This window comes from Siphateles boraxobius, unplaced genomic scaffold (assembly GCF_051911475.1).
Source record: "Siphateles boraxobius isolate OS27281-9 unplaced genomic scaffold, OSU_SipBor_1 6, whole genome shotgun sequence".
Lineage (NCBI taxonomy): Eukaryota > Metazoa > Chordata > Actinopteri > Cypriniformes > Leuciscidae > Siphateles > Siphateles boraxobius.
Window position 1 is genome coordinate 33991726 of NW_027509186.1, and position 22263 is coordinate 34013988.

General features: G+C 38.5%; 4 protein-coding genes across 4 annotated transcripts in view; 1 reads left to right on the forward strand and 3 right to left on the reverse strand.

The window, feature by feature from the left end:
* Positions 1–1955: 1955 nt before the first annotated feature.
* On the reverse strand, positions 1956–4229 carry LOC143715682 (serine/threonine-protein kinase pim-2-like). Its single transcript, XM_077207444.1, has 8 exons — positions 4123–4229; positions 3583–3798; positions 3398–3492; positions 3122–3172; positions 2659–3034; positions 2362–2538; positions 2084–2172; positions 1956–1983 (listed from the first exon to the last, which is right to left on the reverse strand). Exons 1-7 carry the CDS (start codon positions 4163–4165, stop codon positions 2084–2086), a joined length of 1047 nt encoding a protein of 348 aa, XP_077063559.1. The 5' UTR covers positions 4166–4229; the 3' UTR covers positions 1956–1983.
* A 3990-nt stretch (positions 4230–8219) lies between these two features.
* On the reverse strand, positions 8220–9269 carry LOC143715683 (serine/threonine-protein kinase pim-2-like). Its single transcript, XM_077207446.1, has 4 exons — positions 8923–9269; positions 8626–8802; positions 8348–8436; positions 8220–8247 (listed from the first exon to the last, which is right to left on the reverse strand). The coding sequence occupies exons 1-3, from the start codon at positions 9230–9232 to the stop codon at positions 8348–8350; spliced, it is 576 nt and encodes a 191-aa protein (XP_077063561.1). The 5' UTR covers positions 9233–9269; the 3' UTR covers positions 8220–8247.
* Positions 9270–9346: 77 nt separating this feature from the next.
* Positions 9347–10786, reverse strand: LOC143716514 (uncharacterized). The gene is made up of 4 exons (XM_077209068.1): positions 10387–10786; positions 9847–10062; positions 9662–9756; positions 9347–9436 (listed from the first exon to the last, which is right to left on the reverse strand). Exons 1-4 carry the CDS (start codon positions 10706–10708, stop codon positions 9347–9349), a joined length of 723 nt encoding a protein of 240 aa, XP_077065183.1. The 5' UTR covers positions 10709–10786.
* A 646-nt stretch (positions 10787–11432) lies between these two features.
* The window catches only part of gab2 (GRB2-associated binding protein 2), a 67230-nt gene continuing 56399 nt past the window's right edge, over positions 11433–22263 (forward strand). The window contains exon 1 of the mRNA XM_077207021.1: positions 11433–12083. Coding sequence (XP_077063136.1) covers positions 12012–12083 — 72 coding nt within the window. The 5' untranslated portion in view covers positions 11433–12011. The remainder of the gene's footprint in view (positions 12084–22263) is intronic.

The window sequence follows — 22263 nt, forward strand, 5'->3', positions numbered from 1 at the left end:
ACATGAAATTTTCTAAGTATTTTCTTGTAAAACATAGTCCAATGCTCACTGTTTTATTCACGACTAAGAAAAAATATTTTTTACAGATAATACATGCTGTAAATAATGTTTCGAATGGGACAAATACATAATGGCCTGGTTTCACAGACAGGGTTTAGATTAAGCCGGGATTATACCTTAGTTCAGTTAGGACATTTAAGTAGCTTTTATAAACATGCCTTAGAAAAAACATTACTGGTGTGCATCTTGAGACAAAACAATGGCACTGATTCAGTTAAAACAGCTCAAACATGCATTTTAGTCTGAGACTAGCTTAAGCCTTGTCTGTGAAACCGGTGGCAAATGAACACATTCACTTAAACTCTTATGCTGACTTGTAATGAATAATTAATATTTGTAAATCTGAAAAGACCTTTCTGTATATTTTGTATGTTAGAATGTGATTGTGATTTTTTTATGCAAATATGGCACCTAAAATGGGATGTGATGCTTCCAGATGATGCACACTTTCACAGATGTATTACTAGGTACTATTAACTCGCATCAATTATTGAATGTACTTCGTTATTTTTACTTTTATTGATGCCATTAGTGCAGTGGTTCCCAAACCTGTTCCTGGAGCCCCAACACTGCACATTTTGAACGTCTCCTTTGGCCCTGTCCCAAATGGCTCACTTCATGTGCACTTGACAAGACCACAGGGTGTCCTATTTGTCATTATAGCTTTCAGAACGGTGCGAGTGCCCCCTATACGCCCTCGATGTGCACTTCTAACCGACAGTCAACGAGCGCATTACGGCACAAAAGTGTGAAATCAGAGGAAGACCACGAGGGCTTTGCTTTTCATTTGGGACAGAGCCTTTATCTGACACTCACTTCAGGTCTTGGAGTCTCTACTAATGACCTGATGACCAGAATCAAGTGTGTTTGATTTGGGAAACATAGAAAATGTGCAATGTTGGAGAAACTCCAGAAACAAAACTTTGTTTACGAAACATATTCATCTCCTCTATTATAGGAGCAGATATTAGTGAACAGCCTCCTCAAAGTTTGTGAAAAATCTATTTATTATTAATTATGACCAATATTGCAAAATCATCAATCAGATTTAACATCTGCAAAATAAAATCATTCTCTTAATCTTTGATCAAATATTTTTTTATAGAATTAAATAAGAAATAGGTCTATGTAACATTTTTAATTCCGGTTTAAGCTTCAATTTAAAGAGTGCAATATGTAAATTTTAATTTTTCCCTCTTGAACAGAATCTTCCATATTTTTTTATTTGTATCAATTATGATTAATTACATGTTGCCTGCAAAACCATGTATTTCATTATGTGAATATTTTACACAAGTTGAAGACACTGTATGGTCACATCATGTCTGATAACTTTCTTTTCTTTTTTGACTTGACAGTAGATCTCTGTGAAGCTCTGACAGGAACCTCTGTGGCTGTTCAGAAGAAATAATCAACTCTCAAATTATTTACAAAAGTATGTTTATTTATTTTCACATCCTACAGAAAGCAATAGCGCCAGATGCTAATGTTGCTGCTTCAAGCCAAGATGCAAGAGTCTAAAGCGGATGATGGAGAGAACAGTTGATTCAGTCCGCCGGACACACAGCTGAACAGAAGACACTTCTGGAGTGACTGTCTTACACCTGGAACCAATGAAACGCAAATGAGTTTTATTGTATACATTCATTACTCTTAGAACAGGTGAGAAAAGATCCAGTTTCTCATTTAAAGGTGTAAATTATGAAGTGACTTACTTTTTCATGTAAAGAGCTCCAGGAAACTACATGGAGTTCAATATTCTCATAACATGGTTGTAATTTACCGTCGGTATTTCTCCTGGATGTTTCCGTCTCAGGTCCTTCATCTCATCCTGAGCTCTTGTTTTAGGTGGATTTTTCATCAGACGTAAAGAGATCTTCTGATCAGAAGACACTTCTGGAGTGGCTGTGACCGGTTTTACAGCTGGAACAAAAAACAGAAATAAGGGTGCTAAATTCATTACACTTAGAACAGTGAGATTTTTAAATTCCTCTTAAATAGTTTTTGGCTCATGACTCAGTACCTAAAACCATTTGTGCTGAACAATCCTGCTCAGATCAAGCCGATGCTCTGGATTCTGCTGCAGAAGAGAGCAGATCAAATCACAGCAATCTGTGAGAAAGATGGAGAGACGTCTGATTATTACCACAAACTTTACATCCGCTCTACTTTCATTATTCTAAGCTGTGAGATCTTCAGGTCAGACACCGGGACAAATTCCTGCATTATCTATACAGACATCTCCTATAAAGCCTATGAAGTTTTGCATTGGAATTGTATTTGAAGTAATAAACAAATCACCTTCTGTCAAGTCAGGTTTGTACCAGGAGTTCATATTGATCCTGTAGAAGTCGAAACTATCTGGAAAGTTTCCACACAGCATTCTGAACAAGAGGATCCCCAGAGACCAGACCGTCGCCGGCTTCCCATGAAACTCGCCCTTCATTCTGTACTCGGGAGGGCAGTACCTAACTGTGCCTGGAGGAAAGAGTGTTTGTCCGATGTATAAGTCTCTATCACAGCATGTCTTCTCAGCATCCATTAGCAAACGAGTGTTGAGTTAACTGATTCACAAGAGTTTTGAGAACTAATACACACCAGAGTAACTCGTGTAAGCAGATTCTGTCAGGAGATCGCCGCATCCAAAGTCAATGAGTTTGACATCGAGTTTCTTAAAGTTTATCAGCAGGTTCTCTAATTTGATGTCGCCATGGTAAACTCCACGGCGACAGCACGCATCAGCGGCTAGTGTTGCCGACCACATGATGAGCCGCGCAAACCTCTCGTCAATGCTGCCGCCGTTGCGTCCCACAAAGTCAAACACATCCATGCAGTGCGAGAAACGCTCGAGGACCATGACGTAGAAGTCCTGCTGGTCCTGCCAGTCCAGCAGCTTGATAATGTCCATCGATGGACCTTTATTGGCCAGGATTGTCAGGGCGACTTCTTTGGGAAGGGGTTCGGGATGATCAGGCTGGAAGAAAGAAACATAATATGATGTCAGATGGTTTTAAATAGGGATTTAACTCAGTTTGTCTGCAGAAAAATCACTTATACTCACAATGCTGATACATTCCATGTGTTTCGTCTTCTGGATAAATTTCACTGCCACCTGATGGACAAAACAAAAAGCAATTAATGTGTGTAGAGATCATATCATAAATTTCAAGCAAGAGTTTAAATCATAAAAGGTCAAGAAGAGCCCTAAATAGTGAATATATGATACAGTAAGATTGCTTGCATAGGATATAAAGTGAGATATCAAAGGATTAGAGATAATTCAGATCAAAAACAATTCGCTAAACTAGAAGTGGTAAGTAAAAAGAAAAAGTCAAACCTTCTGGCCATCCGCCAAACGAGTGCCTTCATAGACGGCCCCAAATCCACCTTGCCCCAGCTTACGGCCAATTGCATATCGGCAGCAAATGTCGTCTGTTAAAAGATGAAGAGAAGAAGACGATGTTTAGTGGTGCTTTGCAGATATTGTGAGATTATTGTTGGGGACTGTGGCAGGAAACTCACCCTCAGGTCTCATGTTCACTTGGTTACGGTCCAGCTGTATCGTCAGAGGAGACGTTTCACCTTCTGTCAGACGGACTGGAGCGTCGTGGACTTGAGTTTGAAGCTCTTCTTGCACCAGAGGCTCAGCAGCGGGAAGGACTTCAGGATCATCGACAGGAGGTTCCTCGAGATCAATGACCTCTACAGATCTAGAGATGAACTGTGGAGACTTTTGATCTAAAGAAGAGAATATCAGCATAAAAAGTTAGCTAGCAGTCCATTAACTGGTAAAAGAAAAGACTGATTATTGGGAACGGGGATTCTTTGATATTAAAGTGATTGATTTTTAAAGTGCAACTATAATACTACAAATTTGTACACTTTTGAGGTTTCTTAATTTATTATAGAGAGAAAGTTAAAAGGTCTGTTTAAAACCATCATATAGGGGGCAGAAAAGTTGCCGTTAAGTTACTCACGGTCACTCTTTTAGGTGTAAAATATGAAGTGACTCTTTCATCTAGGATATTAAATATATGTTTCTCTAACAAGTTTGTCATTTACCGTCGGTACTTCTGGATGTTTCCGTCTCTTGATCCTTCATCATCTCACCCTGATCTGAGCTCTTGTTTTCGGTGGATTCTTTCTTCCATCTGAAAGAGAGACTCTTAAAGAAGCCCGCTTTCTTTTTCTTCCTCTTCAGAAGAGTGATGGGAAGCTGGTCTCCCTCTCCCTCAGGCTTCTTCTCGTCAGGCCGATGAGGAAGATGTTTCTCCGCCGTGCTGCTGCTGCTGCTGGGGTTTGAGGGTTTGCGGTCACGGTGATGGAGGTCGTGAACCTGCTCGCTATCCGTGAACGGTTGTACTCGTGAACTTCTCTGTCCCATGATGAATCGCTGTTGTGTATCAGTCACGCTAAAGCTACAAACTCAGTAAATGAGTAAAGTGTCGGAGAGCTGACGTTCTAAAAATAATCGAACTCTTTAAGACGTCATAATCGCTCAGGCGCAACTTAGCTGAGGGGAAAATGTCTGTTGTGTAATGTTAATAAATATTCTAATATTTGAAATTGTATTTTCTCATGAATCTGAATATTATGACTGTACAATTCCTTTAAAAGATGAACCATTGAATAATGTTGTTGTAAACATGATTTTTGTTTGAAATAAATATATTAAACATAATTGTCTGTTAAATACATTTTGTTGAAAATATTAACATTTAATGTGAACACAGTTTTATAAAATTACAAAGGCCTAGGGTATTTCAAAATAAATATATTAGTATTTATTTTGCTATTTTATGTAGGCCTATTTTCAAATACACGTGATAAGGGCTGCCAGCTCTCAAGTCGCGCCACACGTCCATTTTCTCATGCAGAGAAAAGACATCACGGAGCAAAGAGGACACAGACAATGCGCTAAATCACAAATAGCCTCAGCTTTCTGATTTGTTAAGTTTTTTTTATTGATATTTAAACAATGAATATAGTTTTGGCGCTTTTAATAATGCCTGACGGATGATGATCGCTGTAGCCTCAGATCAAGTGAAGCGGGAGCGCTTGAACCGATCATCTCCAGGCCTAACGTTACTTTTTACTACTAGTTTTTACAGCACAAAATAAACATAATTATGAACATCAGAATAAGGTATGTTGAAAGAACCAGTACAACTTACTGAAGTGCATGATGACGTCTCATGTAATCGCTCAGTGTTTCAACCGCGGATAAACAGCATGTAAAACAATGTCACGTAACGTAAACTTTACAATTACATTTAGAAAAGCCATTCAGTGTCCATAAACCGAGAAACATGAACTTTAGAGAGGTGCATTTTTCAACAAAAGGACTATTTTACACATTCATTATTTTTATATTAACAATTAGTATTATAACATTACTTAGTATTATTAAAGAGTTATTAGGCTATAAATAAACCAGTTGATTGTTTCTGTTGATTCCTACCTAGAGAGAGAAAACCAAATTGTAAAAAGGTGTTATGACATGTATTTTTTTTTTTTTAATTTTGCATTTCCATGAAGCCTATTTTTTTCTTACTTTTGCTCACCTCCATCCTCTCACTGCTGATTCGTGATCATTTTTATGTATGTATTTATATGGACAGGTGGCTGCTGTAGATCTCTTGGTGTCTGGAGTGGGGGAGCTTGTGGATCCCTGGCTGCGTCCGAAATCACATACTTCCCTACTATGAAATAGTTGAAAAACAGTGATAAGAGTAGTATATGTCAGAATTCAGACATATACTTTTTCCTACTCATAATAGAGTTCGAAAAAGGACCCAGATGACTTACTACTACTGTACCACTGAGATTGTGAAGTGTGCATATGATGGACTTTAAGGATTTATGAGTTGTAGTGAAGTGACGTTTCTGACACTGATAGGTCACTTATGACAACATGGCGAATGTAACACGTCCAGAATACATTCATACTATATAGAACTTACTTTTTTAGCGTTCACAAAGTAAGTACTTGTTCAAAATAAGTCTCCACTCAAGAGAGAATGTGATTTTGGACGCGGCCCCTGAGAGAGGGGAACTTCTGAGTCAACGACTAGCAAAGTAAGAATCTTTCCCGTTTTAAATATACTGGGAGGGAGGGATGGTGTAGAAACAACTTTCACTCAGAATTTGCTAGTGAATTTCACAATTAATTACAAAGGAACAGAAAGTAAGACATTGAATTAAACATGAAATTTTCTAAGTATTTTCTTGTAAAACATAGTCCAATGCTCACTGTTTTATTCACGACTAAGAAAAAATATTTTTTACAGATAATACATGCTGTAAATAATGTTTCGAATGGGACAAATACATAATGGCCTGGTTTCACAGACAGGGTTTAGATTAAGCCGGGATTATACCTTAGTTCAGTTAGGACATTTAAGTAGCTTTTATAAACATGCCTTAGAAAAAACATTACTGGTGTGCATCTTGAGACAAAACAATGGCACTGATTCAGTTAAAACAGCTCAAACATGCATTTTAGTCTGAGACTAGCTTAAGCCTTGTCTGTGAAACCGGTGGCAAATGAACACATTCACTTAAACTCTTATGCTGACTTGTAATGAATAATTAATATTTGTAAATCTGAAAAGACCTTTCTGTATATTTTGTATGTTAGAATGTGATTGTGATTTTTTTATGCAAATATGGCACCTAAAATGGGATGTGATGCTTCCAGATGATGCACACTTTCACAGATGTATTACTAGGTACTATTAACTCGCATCAATTATTGAATGTACTTCGTTATTTTTACTTTTATTGATGCCATTAGTGCAGTGGTTCCCAAACCTGTTCCTGGAGCCCCAACACTGCACATTTTGAACGTCTCCTTTGGCCCTGTCCCAAATGGCTCACTTCATGTGCACTTGACAAGACCACAGGGTGTCCTATTTGTCATTATAGCTTTCAGAACGGTGCGAGTGCCCCCTATACGCCCTCGATGTGCACTTCTAACCGACAGTCAACGAGCGCATTACGGCACAAAAGTGTGAAATCAGAGGAAGACCACGAGGGCTTTGCTTTTCATTTGGGACAGAGCCTTTATCTGACACTCACTTCAGGTCTTGGAGTCTCTACTAATGACCTGATGACCAGAATCAAGTGTGTTTGATTTGGGAAACATAGAAAATGTGCAATGTTGGAGAAACTCCAGAAACAAAACTTTGTTTACGAAACATATTCATCTCCTCTATTATAGGAGCAGATATTAGTGAACAGCCTCCTCAAAGTTTGTGAAAAATCTATTTATTATTAATTATGACCAATATTGCAAAATCATCAATCAGATTTAACATCTGCAAAATAAAATCATTCTCTTAATCTTTGATCAAATATTTTTTTATAGAATTAAATAAGAAATAGGTCTATGTAACATTTTTAATTCCGGTTTAAGCTTCAATTTAAAGAGTGCAATATGTAAATTTTAATTTTTCCCTCTTGAACAGAATCTTCCATATTTTTTTATTTGTATCAATTATGATTAATTACATGTTGCCTGCAAAACCATGTATTTCATTATGTGAATATTTTACACAAGTTGAAGACACTGTATGGTCACATCATGTCTGATAACTTTCTTTTCTTTTTTGACTTGACAGTAGATCTCTGTGAAGCTCTGACAGGAACCTCTGTGGCTGTTCAGAAGAAATAATCAACTCTCAAATTATTTACAAAAGTATGTTTATTTATTTTCACATCCTACAGAAAGCAATAGCGCCAGATGCTAATGTTGCTGCTTCAAGCCAAGATGCAAGAGTCTAAAGCGGATGATGGAGAGAACAGTTGATTCAGTCCGCCGGACACACAGCTGAACAGAAGACACTTCTGGAGTGACTGTCTTACACCTGGAACCAATGAAACGCAAATGAGTTTTATTGTATACATTCATTACTCTTAGAACAGGTGAGAAAAGATCCAGTTTCTCATTTAAAGGTGTAAATTATGAAGTGACTTACTTTTTCATGTAAAGAGCTCCAGGAAACTACATGGAGTTCAATATTCTCATAACATGGTTGTAATTTACCGTCGGTATTTCTCCTGGATGTTTCCGTCTCAGGTCCTTCATCTCATCCTGAGCTCTTGTTTTAGGTGGATTTTTCATCAGACGTAAAGAGATCTTCTGATCAGAAGACACTTCTGGAGTGGCTGTGACCGGTTTTACAGCTGGAACAAAAAACAGAAATAAGGGTGCTAAATTCATTACACTTAGAACAGTGAGATTTTTAAATTCCTCTTAAATAGTTTTTGGCTCATGACTCAGTACCTAAAACCATTTGTGCTGAACAATCCTGCTCAGATCAAGCCGATGCTCTGGATTCTGCTGCAGAAGAGAGCAGATCAAATCACAGCAATCTGTGAGAAAGATGGAGAGACGTCTGATTATTACCACAAACTTTACATCCGCTCTACTTTCATTATTCTAAGCTGTGAGATCTTCAGGTCAGACACCGGGACAAATTCCTGCATTATCTATACAGACATCTCCTATAAAGCCTATGAAGTTTTGCATTGGAATTGTATTTGAAGTAATAAACAAATCACCTTCTGTCAAGTCAGGTTTGTACCAGGAGTTCATATTGATCCTGTAGAAGTCGAAACTATCTGGAAAGTTTCCACACAGCATTCTGAACAAGAGGATCCCCAGAGACCAGACCGTCGCCGGCTTCCCATGAAACTCGCCCTTCATTCTGTACTCGGGAGGGCAGTACCTAACTGTGCCTGGAGGAAAGAGTGTTTGTCCGATGTATAAGTCTCTATCACAGCATGTCTTCTCAGCATCCATTAGCAAACGAGTGTTGAGTTAACTGATTCACAAGAGTTTTGAGAACTAATACACACCAGAGTAACTCGTGTAAGCAGATTCTGTCAGGAGATCGCCGCATCCAAAGTCAATGAGTTTGACATCGAGTTTCTTAAAGTTTATCAGCAGGTTCTCTAATTTGATGTCGCCATGGTAAACTCCACGGCGACAGCACGCATCAGCGGCTAGTGTTGCCGACCACATGATGAGCCGCGCAAACCTCTCGTCAATGCTGCCGCCGTTGCGTCCCACAAAGTCAAACACATCCATGCAGTGCGAGAAACGCTCGAGGACCATGACGTAGAAGTCCTGCTGGTCCTGCCAGTCCAGCAGCTTGATAATGTCCATCGATGGACCTTTATTGGCCAGGATTGTCAGGGCGACTTCTTTGGGAAGGGGTTTGGGATGATCAGGCTGGAAGAAAGAAACATAATATGATGTCAGATGGTTTTAAATAGGGATTTAACTCAGTTTGTCTGCAGAAAAATCACTTATACTCACAATGCTGATACATTCCATGTGTTTCGTCTTCTGGATAAATTTCACTGCCACCTGATGGACAAAACAAAAAGCAATTAATGTGTGTAGAGATCATATCATAAATTTCAAGCAAGAGTTTAAATCATAAAAGGTCAAGAAGAGCCCTAAATAGTGAATATATGATACAGTAAGATTGCTTGCATAGGATATAAAGTGAGATATCAAAGGATTAGAGATAATTCAGATCAAAAACAATTTGCTAAACTAGAAGTGGTAAGTAAAAAGAAAAAGTCAAACCTTCTGGCCATCCGCCAAACGAGTGCCTTCATAGACGGCCCCAAATCCACCTTGCCCCAGCTTACGGCCAATTGCATATCGGCAGCAAATGTCGTCTGTTAAAAGATGAAGAGAAGAAGACGATGTTTAGTGGTGCTTTGCAGATATTGTGAGATTATTGTTGGGGACTGTGGCAGGAAACTCACCCTCAGGTCTCATGTTCACTTGGTTACGGTCCAGCTGTATCGTCAGAGGAGACGTTTCACCTTCTGTCAGACGGACTGGAGCGTCGTGGACTTGAGTTTGAAGCTCTTCTTGCACCAGAGGCTCAGCAGCGGGAAGGACTTCAGGATCATCGACAGGAGGTTCCTCGAGATCAATGACCTCTACAGATCTAGAGATGAACTGTGGAGACTTTTGATCTAAAGAAGAGAATATCAGCATAAAAAGTTAGCTAGCAGTCCATTAACTGGTAAAAGAAAAGACTGATTATTGGGAACGGGGATTCTTTGATATTAAAGTGATTGATTTTTAAAGTGCAACTATAATACTACAAATTTGTACACTTTTGAGGTTTCTTAATTTATTATAGAGAGAAAGTTAAAAGGTCTGTTTAAAACCATCCTATAGGGGGCAGAAAAGTTGCCGTTAAGTTACTCACGGTCACTCTTTTAGGTGTAAAATATGAAGTGACTCTTTCATCTAGGATATTAAATATATGTTTCTCTAACAAGTTTGCCATTTACCGTCGGTACTTCTGGATGTTTCCGTCTCTTGATCCTTCATCATCTCACCCTGATCTGAGCTCTTGTTTTCGGTGGATTCTTTCTTCCATCTGAAAGAGAGACTCTTAAAGAAGCCCACTTTCTTTTTCTTCCTCTTCAGAAGAGTGATGGGAAGCTGGTCTCCCTCTCCCTCAGGCTTCTTCTCGTCAGGCCGATGAGGAAGATGTTTCTCCGCCGTGCTGCTGCTGCTGCTGGGGTTTGAGGGTTTGCGGTCACGGTGATGGAGGTCGTGAACCTGCTCGCTATCCGTGAACGGTTGTACTCGTGAACTTCTCTGTCCCATGATGAATCGCTGTTGTGTATCAATCACACTAAAGCAGCTACAAACTCAGTAAATGAGTAAAGTGTGGAGAGTTGACCGGCTTTAATAATGTACGCGCGAGGTTCTAGTCACTGTGACGGCATATAGTTCATGTAGCTGAGGAATTTAAAAAACAACATCAGAACAATGTGTAACACTATAATCCATATGATTATAGATTTACATCTTGATCTTTTTTCTGCAGAATTGGCCTAGGCCTACATAAAAAAATACACTGACCCACAAAAATCTCATAAAACAACAAGAACAAAAAATATTCATCTATCAACCACAGACAGCTGCGCACACATCCCTCGATTAAATGTTTACTAGTCGAATGTGCACAAGCATATACGCTCATCTGAGGTTGTCAAACTACTGCAGTGAATATTTGCCATTGATTAATTTATTTATGTAAAGTCAATTACTGTAAAACAAGTAAAACATTAAAGCTATATTGGCTACTCAACATCTCCACCCCTATTGACCATATTTTTAACGAAGCAATGAGTCATAGACTGTTTAAAGACACGTTCCCTTTTTGAAAACGTAATCCATATTTAAATATGTAGTATAATCTTAGATTATTAACCTAACATGAAGCGCGTGTATAGCGGGGTAGTAGGAAGGGCTGCATGACGTACATCTGTCCACTAGATGGCGTGTTTCTCAAACTAATTCAAACTCGGTAAAGTTCGTGACGGCTGTTTCTAATCCTGGGGAAACACTCAGTGCCATCTGCTGATTCACATTTAATAACATTAGACATATCCCTTGAAATAAATTGGATTTTTGGCAGATGCTTACAAACTTTATATAGACTTAAAAGTGCACAAAGCGTGCAATCCAGTAGGCTACTATAAACTAACCAGCCTATATGTGTGAGCCGGCATCGGCACAGTGAACTCCACTCTTGTGGTTCATTGTCTCTCTTCATCCCTACAGAGAGAGAGAGAGAGAGAGAGTCCCGTCCCTTCATTTCAGTGGGCGTGGTGTGCGTGAGTGGGAAAACAAACAGCAGACAAACAACAGTACTTCCTACATCTTCGTACTACTCGAGCGTTATCTCGCTTCAAGCGTCTCTCTCGCGCGTAGTGTTTACAGTGAGTCCGGCTGAGCTCAAAGGACGCGCGTCCCATCATCACTAAATGACGCGCCGCTGCGCTGCAGATTTACATCCACTCCACAGTTCGACACGCGTTCAACATAGATGGACCCGCATCATCTGAGGACTTCAGAGTGATATTACAGCTGTGCTTGTGTTTTTCCCTTTTCTTTTTGTAAAATGAGCGGAGGGGAAATCATCTGCCAGGGATGGTTGAGAAAGTCTCCACCCGAGAAGAAGCTGCGGAGATATGTAAGTGTTTGCTGCGCTATGTTCTTATGTCAGAATGTTGTGCTTTATATATGTTGCCTACAGTAACAGTGATGCAGAAAACTTAACTTTTATTAACCAACTCTCTGATTGCAATTTATTCGTCCTCATGAAATAAATAGCAATGGTGAATATTAGTTTACAAGTCAACAAAATGTTATGTTGGTAAACAAACCCAGCCTTAGATGGTTTGCTGGTTTAGGCAAGACTAGGTGGTCTTATTGCTTGGTGAAGCATGCATTTAACTGGTCGGACAGCTAACAAGTGCCCAAAACCTCTTTAAAACCTACAAAACAGACTGGTCCGAGCTTTTTTCTCATTTTTTTTTAGCAGATGAACCTTATATTTATGATAATCTAATATCATATATAATAGAGCAGGGTGCAATAATAAAGCAGGGTCTCTGATTGCCACTATGTTATATAGTCTTATAATGATGAAATTTGAGATTTTGACATTTGTTCACAATTTTGTAAAATCAAAATGCTGCCAACTGATATTGATTTTAATGCAGACCATGATGTTAATATATTGACAGCAGAGGGACAGATAGAAAGCTGTTTTATACATTAAATAAATTAAAGGTGCAGTCGGTACATTTTTGGTAATGGTAGCCTACACAATGGAAAGAAATTATCAGCATTTCATCACTTCTAAAACAAAAAAGGAAGCCTTCTATGGCGTGCAGCACCTGCTTCTGAGTCGTGGGTGATGCCACATCATGCAATTGACAAAATGTTCTTCTTCATAATGCTCTTAACAGTCAGTACTCATGTTTTACAAAGCATAACATGAATGTCTAGTATAAGATGAAAAAGGAACAAAACAAAAGTGTGGTATGAAACTGCAGCAGTTTGTAAACATAGCACTTGCTAAACAGAGTAAACTTCATGCATCCATACCTATAGGTGGCAGTGTAGTCCAAAACACTTTGAGACGAATCTAGCTATCGGAACGTTAACAAAATTTACTGAGGGCATTTTTAATGATGACAACATTGAGACACAAGATTGCTAAAAATAGAACAAATACCTATTTTACACAACATTTCCTCAGTACACTAAAAGTATTGAAACCAAAATGAGCAGTCATTAGGCTACATTTCAGAATTGACAGAAGGAGGAACTAACTGCTGTTTATTTGTCACGCCAGTATGTTTAGTTGCGGTTTCTGATAATAGACCAACATACCTTATATTAGTCAGGACTTGATTATTTGCCAATGCATATAATTTCAAATTAGCCAAATATTAATCGGCCTGGGCTGCTTTTCCCAAAAGCATGGTAAGCCTACATGTAAATCGATCGTAGAACCATTGCCACAAATGTTCTCTATGATCCACTTTAAGCCATTATGCTTTTGGGAAACGCAGCCCTGGTCAATGTAGTCTTTATTGTTGTCCCAACCTTAGCAGGTGCAGGCTGTTTTGCACTAGCATCTGTCATGTAAAACAGACAAACTAGCTAGTTCATGTACTGTCATTAAAACACACCACCACACACATTTATTATTTCGGATGACCACCAATAATACCTGCTTTATAATAAGATTATGACTAATATAATCTGGACTTAATTGAACTAAAGAAGCTGAGCACAATGGGGTTTGAAGACACCACAGAGACACCGTCTGTCTGCTAATTCTGTTTTGGACAGCTGTCTACGCAACTGTTCCTATTAAAAGGGCAGAAACTGTTTCATCTGATGTTAGTTTGCTAGAAGCCAGTTGCTGCATTATTGTAAACTGGAGAACTTGGACTGTTGGACATGTGGAGGCCTTACAATCTTCTTTGGTGCCTGAACGTTGGAGACTGTTGCTTTCCGGTTTGCCAGAGCAGATAATGCGTCCCGCACAAAAGCTGGGAAGGCCTTCGGTCTTAGATCTCATAAATACAGCTGCTGTCTCATGTTTATCTACAGTGTTGCATTACAGGACTTCTCCATCCTCCTACCTAACTTTGCCATGATGTCATCTCATTCTCCCGCTCTCTCTTTCTCCTTCCTTCTCTCTCGGTTTCATTGGGAGAGCCCGTATCTGCATGTCCTCAGATGCACACATGCTAGGTCATTTCCTCATTGTCTTCCACATAAAGCAGCCCTGTCTTATGTGGAGCTGCACAGGAACTGCTCATGTCAAAATAAGTGGGCAGCTGGAGCTGGGAAGAGGAAAAGCAGACACATGTTTACCTTATAAGTGAAGGTCAATACTCCTTGAATAAAAAAAAACACTGTTAAAGGAATAGTTCGCTCAAAAATTCAGCATAGGCTCATTGAAAATATGTGCCTGCAAAACTCTAAAAAATAACATGTACGTACATTTCACTGCAGTTTCCTGCTGATATTAACACTGGCTGCAGTTAGGCCCCGTTTACACCTGGTATTAAGATGCGTTTTGGTCGATCACAAGTAGACGAAGGAGACACATTCCCGTTTACACCTGGTGTTTTAATCCTTCTCTTTCGTCCACTTTCAACCACTTCTGTCCTGATTTCTTCATGGGAAGGGTCTGTGGGCGGATAAATATATGGGCTTTTTCAGATCTTTCGATCTAATGGATGAAATAAGCTTGTGTATTTTACACATGAACGTGCCGGAGATGATGGAAAAACATACGGAGAGCAGCAGCTTTGGTCTCTGGTCTGACAGACGCAAGACTGTGAACACTGAGTGTGTGTTATAAATCAGGAATGGCGAGAGGACAATGTGCTTGGTGCGTTTTTTGTCTTCTAACCGAACTTAGATCTTCAGTTGACAAAGTTTAAATCTAGTCTGGCTAGCGCACGTCCCATTATGTTTACTTATCAGGTCAGTAGATGGAGAGTAGACGGTCTTTTTTGGCTGTTCGAACACATTCGTTTACACTACGAAAGCAATCCTGGCGAATGCGTTTTCAACCTTTGGAAGTTTTAAACCCCGTTTACACCTGTATTTAGCGTCATACACTTGTGATCCGATCGACCAAAACGCATCTTTATTCCAGATGTATACAGGGCCTAAAACACCAACAACATTTATTCCTTTTCATACAAAATTAAATTACAGGGGCAGAATATCTATAAATAAAGACATATTTTTGCACGGCTACTCGCACAATAGTATGTTATGATCTCAAAGCACTTTTACAATAGTAAATTTTGTAAACTAATACATTTTGATATATACATCACGTGACCAGCTCCATATGTATACACTTGGTATTTCAGATGTACTTGTAGTAAACTTGCTCAATAGCTCACGTGGTACAGCGTTTGCGATGCAGACCTCACGAGTCAGGACACTCCGTGAAAGAGCCCAAAGACGTGTAGAAGCAAGCTAAAATGGCACGGGTGCATCAACAATTGCATTTGTATCTGGTGTTTGCTTTTGTTAACATTATCGGCTAGGTTTAGTGTAGGCGGTACGTTATTTTTTTAACATGTTTTTCAGCGCCACCATTTAATTTTTGAACTTCCATGTTATGTACAACAAACAGATTCACATTCATCTGTTTCAGATAACGCTAAACACACTTTTAGTGCCACTTCACTGGACATTTCAGTGTTGTGCAAGAAGCTACATAATATCATTTTGCATAAATGTTGCCACAGGTACGTATTTCCAACGATTGGTAAAATTAGATAATTGGTAAGAATGTGAAATATTTGATGGTGCTTTATTTGCTTTTCTTTTTTGTCTTTTGAGCTGTTGTTGTATATGAAGACCATCTAAAAATTATTTATATTTTAGTCTTTATTAAAAAATAACAGCAAACAAGTTTGCCGCAACATGACGGTTAGTAAATAATGACAGACTTTTCACTTGTGACTGAACTGTTCCTTTTGTCCACGAGCTGGACATCATGATCTTGAGGTCTTGCATCCAAAAATGTTCTGTCCACATGAGTATGGACATTCTGCAGACATTCTCCAATCAGCTGGACAGGGAGAAGCCTGTGCCAAAAGGACTAATTGTCCAATCTAAAAAAATTCCTTCCACTTAAACATGCTGGTGCTGGACAATGACAGCCATTAAGGGCACTGAATTGCTGTCATCTGACATTACTGACATCCTCATGTAGAGAGATATTTTAAGCAGCTGAGTATTTCAGCATTCCTCTTGTAAGGTGTTTTTTTAGGAGAAAAAGAACTGGACAGTTAGAGGTGCTGGTTAATGATTAATTGTTTTAAATTCTTCCACATGCTTTTGATTGAAGTGTTTTAACTCATATAATTTGTTGCTGGCCTATTAGTGTCTTTGGCCATTACAAAGGGAATTTGACTAATGCATTTGCAATGGTGATTGTGAGACTTCAGTGAATGTTTTATGAAACGGTTAGTACTTCCTTATTCTGTCCTTTTAGATTTTTCTTGTTATTCCATTCTTCAAACTTGTTTACCTCAGTTTTCAAATAAATATTCGGTTTTCATAGTAAAAAAAAAAACAAGCTTTCCATGCAAGTTCAGCTGTCCTTAAAGTGGAACAGGTAAAAACACGCTTTAGAGGGTATCTCCTTAACGTCAATCCTGTCATGTAAATATTATGCAAATACACATGGCAAACACCCTGCAGTTACAGCCTAGTAGCAACAGTTGAACACTGATGTAGTAAGTTTGCTGATAGCTTTTATTACCTTTTTGAACACATCAAATTATCCTAATATAAGAGCAGGAGTCCTAAAATTAGACCTAATTTTCAAAACACTAGGGTTTTAGCTGAAATATGCCTTGGACATGTACATACTTGACAGTACTTTTTGTGATATTCGCCCACGTATATTTAATTCCGTCAGAAAAAGATGTAAGATGGTCCCACTTGCTTGTCTAACCTGTGAAGCTGTGCCAAAGGCTGTGTCACTACTGACTACAATAAAACCGAAGGTCGGAAATGGACAATTCTGGCATTTCCCACCACAGCTTCTCATTTCCTTTTCCTACAACTGCCATTGGCTTCCTCTGTGTCCGCTCTCATTTGAATCTGTGGATCTATAGCCATTAAAAGTGCCTGAGCAGAAAGAGGTGAGAATATCTCAACTGCTGCTTGTGTAATATGAGCGTTTCGGCAGCTAGTAGTTGGTACCACCCATTCTCCTGGTCCTGATCTGACATCATCTCCCAAACATGTCTGTTTGCATAATCCATCGCTACATTCCTGCATGATCATATCGGGGGAAGGTGACTGCTGTGTGTTCTCTGCTTACTCCAAACGTCCTCAGCACACTGGGTTGTCATCTGGAAAGTGTACTTCATGTACATGTTTGTATGTCTGGGTGGGGGTCAGCTGCCGCCCGTGCTGTTGTTTTTGCAGAGGAGCGCTGGGAAGTCCTTGCCCTCCGAGGTCAGCGGCGAACACCTCCCAGTTCCTGCTTTGACGGACAAACCAACGCTCAAACAGGCTTTCTCCTTGTTCCACATCATCTGACACACATTGGATTTTCTCTCAATACCCAAATTGCAGACAGCTGGATGTCCTTTGAGTGCTGGGAGACGCTCGGCTCAATCCTCTCGGGTTGAGTTAATGAGCCTGTATAGATTACTATTCCATGCCAGGGACTTCAGCAATAGTCAGTTTCTTCAGCTAGCGTTGCTTTCTGGAGATTTAAACAAACCCCTTACCTTAAAGGAATATTCCAGGATTTGCACAACAAAGACAGCATGTAAGGCATAATGTTGATCACCAATACAAACATGTATTTCCACTTTTCTTTAAACAAAATCAAAAAACTTGGTTGCAACGAGACACTTACATTGCAAGTGAATGGGGCCAATCCTTAAAGATAGTTCACCCAGATCTGAAAAATAAATGCTGTCATCATATCGTTCCAAAGCCATAAGACTTTAGTTCTCCTTCGGAACACAAATGAGGATATTTTTAATGTAATCTGAGAGTTTCTGTCCCTTCATTGAAAGTCTATTCACCCAAAACTCTTGATTAAAAAAGAGATCTTAAAATGAATCCAATTTTTCTGAAGAGACACGATTGCTTTACGCTGAACAGATTTAATTGAGCTTTTATTCACACGTAAACATTGATCTGTAAACATAAACAGCTGTACTTGCTTGACGCGCAGCAAAACTCTTGGTTCTTGCGGAAACTCAATTGTGCTGACGTAACACGAGAGAATGAACCTCTTTGGTTCATTGGCTTCAAGCAAGCATGCTTGAGCTTCGCTTTATCAAATTTGAGTGCTTTATGTACATTCGCTGGTCAATGTCTCTTCAGAAGACTTGGATTAAACCACTCAATTCATATGCATTACTTTTACGATCTATTTATGAACATTAACATTTTAAAGCATTAGAGTTTCAGCTTTCAGATTTCATTAAAAATATCTTCGTTTGTGAGTGAAAGTCTTACAGGTTTGGAACGACATGAGGGTGAGTAATTGATGACAGAAATCAATGACCCGTTAAATGTTGTAAATACTCACTGTGGCAGTAGTATAGCCACAAGATGTAAAGTGAGTGTTAACATGATTTTAGTTTTTGTAAAATCACTCACTAACGTTTTATCACATTTTAAAAGTTAGATCTCGTTTTAGATAATTTGTTGCTGTGATAATAAACTGTAAAATTAGCTGTTTCCATCCAAAGTTGAGAATTTAATTGGGAATTGGGCACAAAATTGTAATATCGCATAAAACATTCGCGAATAAAGCACAGTTTCCAAACCATGTGTTCAAGAGAACAAAATCATCACTTCCGGAAATTGGTGCAAAAGATCTGTAATAAAAATAGTTATTTCTACAATCAGGGAAGCCATTATTTTCATCCATCATAAATGACTTTATGAGCGAAATAAACAATGTCATGTTATCTTGCGTTTGGATTCTGATGTTTGGGAACGCAATCATGTGAGACGCTTCTGGGAAGGAAAGGAATTAAACCAAATCATTCTGATTAAAGATTTTAGCTTGGGCGTTTCAGAATGATCAACATTTGAGATGCTGTGCAATGTGATTGGTCAGCTGGTTAGTCCAGTTAACCAATCACATCCACCGCTGCAGAAAAGTCATGTGAGTTTTTTTTGTTGTGCATTTGAGTTTCCATCATAGTTCATGCGCATGTCTTCTTTTAAAAAAAAACATTTTTTGTGTTTTTGCCTTTATTATAATAGGACAGTATAGACAGGAAGTGAAGTGGGAGAGAGAGGGACGAGATTCGAACTCGGGTCGCCCGAAGAGCAACGGCGCTATATGTCGGCCCCAACAATGCGCATGTATTCTTATTGGATAAAAACATCCACCTCAAATTATTATTTTTTAAATTTATGTGCATCTTGCTGTTTACATCCAGCATTTTTTTAACGCAATATCCCAAAATGCACATAAAAATAGGAGGATGAAAACATAGCTAGTGATGATGTAAACAGATTAACAGTTTTAACAAGTTTTAACAGAAGAATTAATGTACAGGCTTTTATAAAATATACTGTTTAAAAACCCTCCAAAAATTGGCCCCATTGACTTCCATTGTAAGTGTCTCAGCGTAACCTTTTGCTCTTTTAAAAAGAAAACATGGATTGAGTCAAAATAACTTTTGGGGGTAAGCACAAATTATTTTTGATTATTAAATATTGTATTGAACCCAAACTATTTTTGAATAAGTATTGAACTGGAAATTTTTCACAACATTTCTGCTACGAACAGAAAAATGTTTTTCTATGAAGAGAAAAATATTTATATTGAGGAAAGAACCCAGAACCAGTGCCATATCATATCATATCAAAACACCATGCTTGGCGATAAAACAGGCGAAAACAGTAGGAATGACGATTGTTTCCTTCATGTCGCTAGCTTACTTGGTTTGAGATATAAATTACATAATTTATCCACAATGGCTTATGGCTTCCTTTATTTAAGCCTCTTATTTGACACTTTTTCTGACCTCTCTTTAACCAGGAAATTACAGTCGAGATGGAGGATCTTTATATAGTAAATAACCTGGCCTTCAGCGTGTCCTGTGGAGCTTGAGTTACCTGTTTGTGTTATAAGCTGAAAGCTCAACAGCAGCAGTAGCATGTTCCAGACTTCCTCTGATGGCACCTACAGGAAATGTTCAGCCCGAGGTCTCATGAGGAGGGGAAATGAGTGGGACGTGTTTGGGGGTACTTGTCTGCTGTTTTTTAGAGTACTAAATTAAAGTGTGTTTTCATCATAGGAAATCAAATCCCACTGATAGTGGTCTTCTGACTCAATAAGTTTGAGTGCCTTTTATTATATATAAAGTGGCCTTTGGGACTTGAAGAAGTTCAAACCCAAGAGAACTCAATGCCAAAATAAGGTCTTTTCTCACTGCCTCTCAAAAACTCTAGTGTGTCTTGCTGCCTGTTTTAGAAGCTAATTTAAAACTGGGTGACATTCATTTAAGTCTTAGGCATGTGTCTGTAGTCTTCCAAATTTGCAAAGTATGCTGACTAATTATGTAGACTGGTTAAGAACACGTTGATATAAAATAATTAAATGAACATCTACATATCATGTTTGTCTCGTGAATGCTAAAAGATTAATCGGATTATGGAAGTAATCGTGAAAAAGGTCTTTGAATTATTTTGCTGATATTCTTGTGTAAAGGATGCTGACGTTATTTCTAATTCATTAGGACATTCATACATTTCATGTATGTTTCAGTATTCAGACAAACATTATGAAGATTCATTGGAAGACTCCTCGTATTTATGCATTTTCATTAATTATTACCATTAACTTTTTTTTTTTAAAGGTGTAAAATATCAATAAATATATTATTTTATCTATATTGTCCAGCCCTATACAAAAGGCTTTTGGATGCAATATGATGATGATGCCACACTGGTATCGATTGATATCTGAAATGACCCTTATAACCTCCATATCACTTCCCAGAAAATTGTTTATTGAACAGAAACCGAAATTGGACAGAAGTTCCCAATGTTCTCTGTGTCCTAATGCTCCAGTGCTCAAGGGGTTTGTCCAGATCTATTAGTCGATTACGCTTGGAGATGATGAGCAGTTATTATGGAAATTGATCATTAAAAGAGTCATCTGTTTTGACATTTGAGGGCACCCGTACAGGTGATGTCATCATATTAAAGATGACGCATGTGATTGGATGAGCTCCTGTTTTGCGTCAGATGACAGAGGTCACATGGCACACGGAGGGCCATGTTTGATTAAAAGTGCTCTGTGCTGCTTGGTCATAATTGGAGAGGGGAAGCACTGGCTTTGTAGCACATCTACTTTAGACGCGGTTCCAGGACAAAGCATTCTCTTCCTAAAGCTACTTATCACAGGCTTGCATGAAATATAACCCCCACAAGCAAATTACTTCAGCATGATAAAATCTAAAAAGGACTTGCGTGTGAAAGCGTTTGTCATATCTGTGGTGCAACTCTTAATGAGCAAGATAAATAGGTTAAAAAAATGTCCTATCTATTCTTCCTCTTCCACAGGTAAAAATCCCATTCATTTTCTCCATAGACAAGCTGATTTTTTAAAGAAAATGTATAAACCTTTCAAGACACGGTGATTTTCACCTACACAATTCTGAAGAGAAATCGACCAATCTAAGAACTTCCCATTTTCACTCCCATAAAGCAATGTGAATGATGTCATTTTGTAATGTAATATAATATGTCATATTTTGCCATTAAATATTTTTTTATACTTATCACTGACTTTAAGGCGATAATAGAAGTTAAGAGGTAAAAAATAATCAATTGAATCTTTTTAGTATGAGACAAAACAAAACTACCTTATTAATATATTATTGAATAGTTTATTTAGCAGCACATTATACTCTGTGCTGGCCACACCAAATTGTAGTTTATGCATAATCTTGTATTATTAAGACATTAAGGTTATAGGGGCTTTTTGATTAATACATTTTGTTATATTGCTTTAACCTCTCTTCACATCCTGAAAGAAGTCAATAATACAAGTGTCTAAATATTAAAACATGTTCATATATTTTCTGTGGAAGTCTCGGGACCAAACATTTTCCGTCCAATCATTGTATTCGGTCCGAATGCAATAATAGGATGTCCTACCTGCCTGTCAACCCATGTATTTCCATCCATACATTATTGTAATGTTATGTGTTCTGAGACATGAGGTAGTTTACCGCCGTCTCTTGTAGACTCTGCTGTGTGCGTTCATGTTTTTAGGAGGAGGCGTGGCTTTGGAGACGCTCTGAAGGGAGGCTGGGATC